The 8,027-nt window shown below is 35.7% G+C and overlaps 1 protein-coding gene across 1 annotated transcript; it reads right to left on the bottom strand.

Moving 5' to 3' along the window:
* Nucleotides 1-1,129: 1,129 nt before the first annotated feature.
* Nucleotides 1,130-2,053, bottom strand: LOC133061342 (olfactory receptor 13G1). Its single transcript, XM_061149351.1, has one exon. The coding sequence runs from the start codon at nt 2,051-2,053 to the stop codon at nt 1,130-1,132; it is 924 nt and encodes a 307-aa protein (XP_061005334.1).
* Between the last annotated feature and the right edge of the window lie 5,974 nt (nt 2,054-8,027).

Consider the following 8,027-nt stretch of genomic DNA (forward strand, 5'->3'; position numbering starts at 1 on the left):
TTCTTGAGTAGACTTGCTTTTGCTGGTAAAATAACTGCTATTATATTTTTAAGTTTGACATTTAGAAAGATGTTGACATATATGTCTATATATAAAAATAAGTATTCTTATATTTATTTAATTTATTAATAAATATTTTAATATTTACTTTATTAATTAAATATTCATATATATATATATATATTTAGACATGTGGTATATGTCTATATAGGCTTCCCAAGTGGCACTAGTAGTAAAAAACCTGCCTGTTAATGTAGGAGACATAAGAGGTGCAGGTTCAGTCCCTGAGTAGGAAAGATCCCCAGGCGTCAGGCAAGGCAATCCACTCCAGTGTTCTTGCCTGGAGAGTCCCATGAACAGAGGAGCCTGGTGGGCTATTGTCCATAGGGCTGCAAAGACATGGACACAACTGAAGTGACTAACCCACTTATGTCTATATATATGCATATATATAGCAAGAGATATGTGAGGCTGTATCTATGTTGTTGTCGTTGCTCAGTCACTAAGTGTTGATCCATGTACCGAGGCATGTCAGACTTCCCTGGCCTTCACTATCTCTGGGAGTTTGCCCAAACTCATGTCCATTACATCACAAATATTGTTAAAGTGAAAAGTGTGGAATTGTGGAGACAATGAGAATTCTAGGAACAAGGTAGGATTAAGAGAAACACTATGATTACACTGTAATTTACTGAGATTAGTTTGGAAAGTTTTCATGAAAGAGAATGTTTCAGGAACCTATAGAATGATCAGTCAGTACAGTTAAATTAGAATAAGTGTATTTTTTTCTTTTTTTTGGCTTCACTGGGTCTTAGCTGAGGCACACAGGATCTTCGTTGTCACATGAAGGCTCTTAGTTGTGGCATGAGGGATTCAGTTCCCTGACCAGCGATCAAACCTGGGCCTCCCGCGTTGGGAATATGGAGTCTTAATGACTAGACCACCAAGCAAGTCTTGAGAATAAGTGTAGTTTATAAATGAAGATCTAAGGAAGTGACTTACTATGAGATGAGACATTCTTGTGCTAAGAGGGAATGGAAAAATTGGGGATTGAGGTAAATATGAAAGGTAAGTAAAATCTAAGATGTAGAAAATGATTCTAGAGAGTTGACATTCTCCTTTGAAACTACTAATGTTTCAGGAATGCAAATATTTTCCTAATCCCTGCCTGCATGTCCTTGTTTCGGAAACTGTACACAATTGGGTTTAATGTAGGGGTCACAAGAGTATAGAGTGCAGCTACCACCTTGTCCCTTTCAAATGTGTAGCTGGAAGCTGGGCGTATATAGGTGTAGATTACAGGAGAATAATAAAGAGACACCACTATGAGATGGGATGAGCATGTTGAGAAGGCCTTTCTCTTCCCTTCTGTAGTGCGGATGCGAAGAATGGCAGCAATGATAAAACAGTAGGAGATGCAGGTGAGGGTGAAGTCACCTACAGCCAGAGTAATATCAGCAACATACACCATCACTTCGTTGATTCTCACTGGGCTGCAGGACAAAGCTAGCAATGGGGGTATCTCACAGAAGAAGTGGTCAATAGAATTTGATCCACAGAAGGTCAACCTTAGGATGAGACCTGTGTGTACCCAGGAGTTGATTACTGCAATAGCCATGACAATGCTGAGCAAGGCCACACACATATAGTGGTTCATAATAGCACTGTAGCGTAGAGGGAAGCAGATGGCCACATAGCGGTCATAGGCCATAGTGGTGAAGAGAACCATCTCAGCACCCAGGGACCATGTGAAAAAGAAGAGTTGGGACATGCAGCCTCCATATGAGATGGTCTTTCTTGATGTTAGCATGGTTGCAAGTATTTTTGGTATTATGCTTGTTGTGCAGATGATGTCCACAATAGCCAGGGCCAGAAGGAGGACATACATGGGTGTATGCAAGGTGGCGTTATAGACTATGGCAATGACAATGAGCATATTGCCAAGGAAAGCCACGAAGTAGATGAAGAGAAAGATAATGAAGAGAAGTCCCTCGAGTTCAGGTTTTTGAGTGAGGCCTAGGATCATGAATTCAGTTACAATGCTGTTATTCATGTTGCTTTTGTGATTAAATGGTAGACAGTGCAGAGAGTAAGCAACTGTGAATTAAAGGTGTCTGGGTGCTGCTATTAGAAGACTGTGTGTGTATGTGTGAATTTAGTGATTTGATTACAATATCTACTATTCTCCTGATGAATGCCATTTTCTGATATATGTTCTTCCATGACTCCATTAAAGGGAACCCTGTAATTGAAAAGAAAAAGATTTTTAAAAAAGTCTTTAAATTTCAAAATTGTCATATTAGTTAAAGTTTGTCTTTGCATAATTTACATTCATATATATGCATATAAACACAATGGAAATATGACATAGTTACATAATATCTCACTAATTTTGTAAATAACATGTTATCTTCCCTGAAACATATATAAATAGACAGGAATATCTAACTATAATATGAGCTGACAGGGATAATTGTAGTGGAGACATTTCAGGAGAAAAATACCAAGAGAATATCCTGAGACTGGATAGTCATGGGACCAATGATTAATTAATTGGGTCCAAGGACTAAGTAATTTAGTCAGATGCCTACCTTGATATTTTGTTTCTTTAGTTTGACAAGCACAATTTTAAAACTGAGTGAATTTTTTTCTCCTGCTGTCTTAGAAAGGCAAGAGGATTTGATTAAAATTAGAAAGTTAAGGATTAAGTCTCTATTGGGGCTTCCCTGGTAGCTCAGTGGGTAAAGAATCTGCCTGCAATGCAGGAGATACCAGTTCGATTCCTGGGTCAGGAAGATCCCCTGGAGAAGGATAGGCTACCCTCCCCAGTATTCTTGGTATTCCCTGGTGGCTCAAGAGGGTTTGATTAAAATTAGAAGGCTGAGGAGTACATCTCTATTACATTGCAGTTGTTAATTGACCACTTAACTTTCATAACTTCAGATTTGTTTTCTTCAAAATTGGTACAAATTCTGACAAGTATTAGATATCTTACAGACAGAATGTAACTTTGTTGAGGATGATCAAGGAAAGAGGCAGCTAGAAATTTTTTTTTTTCCTAAAAACTGTCACTAGGTACATAATGAAAATCCTTGTTATATTCTTAAAACCTCTCCAGTATTTGGTCAACTCTTCTATTTTTTGCTTATTTATTTGGGTAATTTTTTTTATTGATGTATAGTTGATTTATAATGTTATATTAATTCCTATTGTACAGAAAAGTGATTTAGTTATATATTCCTCTTATATTCTCTTCCATTACGGTTTATCACAGGATATTGAATATAGTTCCCTGCACTATACATTAGGACCTTGTTGTTTATCTATTCTATATATAATAGTTTGCATCTGTTAACCTCAAACTCACAGTCCATCCCTTCTCCCCTCCCCCTTGGCAACCAACCATAAGTAAGTTCTCTATGTTTGCAAGTCTGTTTGTTTTCTTGATAGGTTCATTTGTGTCATATTTCAAATTCTACAAATAAGTGATACTGTATGGTATCTGTATTTCTCTTTCTGTGTTACTTCACTTACTATGACAATCTCTAAATCCACCCATGTTTTGCAAATGGTACTAGTTCATTCTTTTTATGGCTGAATAGTATTCTATTGTATATATGTGCCACATTTTCAAAAAACTAAAAATAGAGTTGTCATATGATTCAAAAATCCTATTCCTGGACATATATCTGGTCAAAACTATAATTCAAAAAGATACATGCACCCTTATGTTCATAGCAGCTGTATTCACAATAGCCAAGACATGAGAACAACGTAAATGTCCATCAACAGGTGAATGGATTTAGAGATCCAGTTAGATTTTTTATGCATAGTCAGTTATTTACACGACTTCATAGCCATCAGGACTACTATGATCTGGCAAATATAGTAAAAATATTCAATGTAATTGTGAATATGTTCCAAAGTTTATTTTTCATCAGTGTGCTTTGACTTTCAGAGATTATATTGTCTTTCTGATGCCTAAATAGAGGCATAAATAAAAATCACCTTTGAAGTCAAATCCAGTCTGATTCGATTCCACAGGCCCTACAAACTTCAATTAATAATTTGATAAATTTAAGCAAATACTAGATATATGTGTGGTTGTTCAGACTGGAGGAAAAAAATAAAGCTTTTGTTTAATCTATAACTCACTTTGAGAATCCCAAGCTTTCTTTCTTTTTTTTCCTATAGTGAAGGTATTAACATCTACCATTACTTGGATATATGATATATAACAGGTTCTGTGTTAGATTCTCTGAAAATATGTCCTTTTATCTTCCTAACAACTTTGGGACTTTAATGTTGCCATCTTTTAATAGCTGATAAAGAAAGAATGCACTGGATATAAAGCAAGAGAAGCTATAATTACATATTTCATAAGTGGAAAAGCCAGGATTCAAACATAGGTTGTCTGACTCTAAAGAAATTGCTCTTAATCTCTCTTCAATGAACTTTCAGGAAAAACAAGATTCATATAACAAACATATGCAGAGATTGGGCTTCCCTGGTAGCTCAGCTGGTAAAAAAAATCCATCTGCAGTGCAGGAGACCCCAGCTTAGTTCCTGGGTTGGGAAGATCTCCTGGAGAAGGTAGAGTGTACCCACTCTAGTATTAATGGTTTATCCTAGGACCTTAGGATAAACAATAAGGTCCAATGTATAGCACAGGGAACTATGTTCAATATCTTGTGATAAACTATAATGGAAGAGAATATAAGAGGCATATATAACTGAATCACTTTTCTGTGGAATAGAAATTAACATAACATTGTAAATCAACTACACATCAATAAAAATTACCCAAATAAATAAGCAAAAATGAGGAGAGTTGACAAAATACTGGAGAGATTTTGAGGAAGAATATAACAAGGATTCCCATTATGTACCTAGTGGCTGTTTTTAGGGGAAAAAAAAATTTCTAGCTGCCTCTTTCCTTGATTATTCTCAAGAAAGTTACTTTCTGTCTGTAAGATATGTAGTATTTGTCTGATACTACCAATTTTGAAGAAGTTCTGAAGTTATAGAAGTTAAGTGGTCAATTAACAACTGCAATGTAATAGAGATGTAATCCTCATTGAATACCTACTCGTGTATTCATTGGCTTGAATGGCAAAGAATCTACCTGCAAGGTAGGAGACCTGGGTTCAATCCCTGGGTTGGGAGGATCCTCTGGAGGAGGGCATAGCAACCCACCCCTATATTCTCACTTGGAGAATCCCCATGGGCTAGCCTATGGGGTCTCAAAGAGTCAGACATGACTGAGAGACTAAGCACGCATGCAAAGATTAAATTATATAAAAAAATAGAAGGAACATGGAAGTTTTTTCTAAATGAGATATGACTTGAAACAGGACAATATAGATGAGATAACTGATATTTGAAATTAAGTTCAAATACTTTTTAACATTTGAAAGATCTGATATTAAAATAAATTATATTAACTGATCTTTAAAATGCTGAATATTAAACATATTTTCAAATGATATTGATGTCCTGTACTGTTCATTCTGTCTGAATCAGAATTCTGATTCCAAGGTTCTTGACATGAAGCTATGACATCTGATGTCTTTCAGCCTACATGATCTCACCCACAGAAATAAGGACCCACATATAAACTGAACCTTCCATGATGAAGAAAAAAAAATTCAGTTTTCACTTGGATGACTGTTATTTAACAATGTACATGTTACTGTTACTGATCAATTCTCCCAAAGTTGGGCATGAGGGAGAGCTCCTAGTCAAAAGTTATAAAACCAAGTTTCAAAAAAATGCTAATTTTCCAAAATCATAGGGATGTACACTTCTGACTCACTTTCTCTGAGTTAAGAGCAAAAGTGGTGGTGAAGAGAAATCTGAGATGCTTTTTTTTCATCTCTTCTTGAAATGGCCCATCCCCTTCCCAGTAATGGTGGCATTGATGGGATTATATTCTCAATACTGGTCCCATGAGTTGGGATGATTACTATGTGTGTAGGAAAAAAAAAAACCCAAAATAAGAACAAGACGCAATTCACTGTGAGAAGAGGGTATCTGTTGACTATAAAAGCTTTGTTCAGAATGTCCACTATTGGCCCAGAGTGTAGATATATACTGTATTCAATCCACAGGTGTCCAAACAATTGTAAATCTTTTCTACTGAAATTCTGCAGTCGAAATTGGCCTGGCTTGGATAATACCTTTGATCCCTCCCAGGAAAAGCCGCAGTATCCAGCACAAGAAAGGCTGCCTATACCACTAGGGAAGTCTATTTCCCCAGGTCTTATAAATTAAAAACCATTATCTCTTGGCCATGTCCCTTTCTGTTCCTCTCATCTGGAATTATCTATTTTGCTTTAGTTATGATGTTGACTCTGACTCAAATTTTCTATTGATTTAAATTTTTAGGTAAAAAAAAAAAAACTGTGAAATTTTGTTAGTATTAAGTTAATATATAGGGGTTAAATCTTGACCCTGGAACTTTCTGTCTATAATCTTTCATTCTTAATGTACATTCTTTGCCTCTTGGTCTATCCTCATTTGTTAAATGGGATATAAGAACAGTGATAAACTCACTGAGTTGCTTTGAAGAAATAAAAGAAATGCAAATAATTACCCCAATTTAGTTTTCAATTAGAGGTAATAATATTATTTCTTAGAGTCCAAAACTCATGTCATTTTAAAAAAGTCATGGTTTTACATAGTGGTTCATTTTGTTAATAATGAGACAGCTTTTAACATTTAATAAGGCTCTAAATATTCTATGCAGCACTGCAGTAATCATAATGTTATTAAATTTAATTATAATCATATAGAAAAATGCAATATATGTTCTCAATTATCTTGGAGTTAATGGTAAAATAAACAAGTTAATGGTAAAATAAGACCATCACCTATCATGCATTGAGATCATGGGAAAATTATTAGAAGAATAGAACTATTTTAAATACTAACATAATACACTTATTTTGAGCTTGGATAGGATTGTTGAAAGACTAAGTAAAAATATAAATGTGGTATTGTCTTTGAAAGGTAAAGGATTTTCAAAGAGTATGAAGAAAAAGGAAAGAAACTGGAGAGGAAAAAAATTCTAAGCTAATTCCAACACTAAAATTGCAAACTTTAGGAGGTGTGATGAACACAGTGTGTCCAGGAAATGGCATGCAGTCTTGTGACAGATTTGTGTGCATAGAGGTATTGCTGTTCTATGCAAAGTATAACAAGATAAGACATCCCAATCATCATACTTCAAGAAAAAAATTGTGTTTCAGTAGGCAATAAGGGAGAAACTAGAAGTTCCTGAGAGTGGCAGTAATATGTGATGTGCCCCAATTTTAGAAAGATAAGCCTGAAGACAGCATGAAACATAAATTCAGAGGGAGACATTAAGTAGTCCATTTTGAGCTGAGATTGTTTACAAGCACCAATTGGTTGGTAGGGCAATATCAATTAATTAAATTAAACATTAGGATTTGTTTGTGATAGCAAAATAGCATTCAATTTATATAATAGATAAAACTATGTATAATTTAGACAAGTCAGTTTTAGTTACTTGGCAAAATGTAGGCATATTGTCAAATAAACCATGGCCAACCCTTGCTAGAGGAAAAGAATTGAGGTCAGGTTGTATTGTCTATTGTCTTTACTAACTCAATTCGGAACATTGAATAACTGCTTATATTGATTTTTTATTTATGTGCCATGTCCCTTAAAAAAAAAAAATCCCAAGAACAGTATTAAGAGTTAAAAACAGTAATGATCCTATCTTACATATGAAGTATTTGGTAAGTTTCGGTTTAAGTTTAGTTGCTCAGTCGTGTCTGACCCCGTGGACTGTAGCACGCCAGGCCGCCCTGTCCATCATCAAGTCCCAGAGTCCACCCAAATCCCTGTCCATTGAGTCGGTGATGCCATCCAGCCATCTCATCCTCTGTCGTCCCCTTCTCCTGCCCCCAATCCCTCCCAGCATCAGGGTCTTTTCAAATGAGTCAGCTCTTCGCATCAGGTGGCCAAAGTATTGGAGTTTCAGCTTCAACATCAGTCCTCCC

Source organism: Dama dama, chromosome 9, assembly GCF_033118175.1.
Source record: "Dama dama isolate Ldn47 chromosome 9, ASM3311817v1, whole genome shotgun sequence".
NCBI lineage: Eukaryota > Metazoa > Chordata > Mammalia > Artiodactyla > Cervidae > Dama > Dama dama.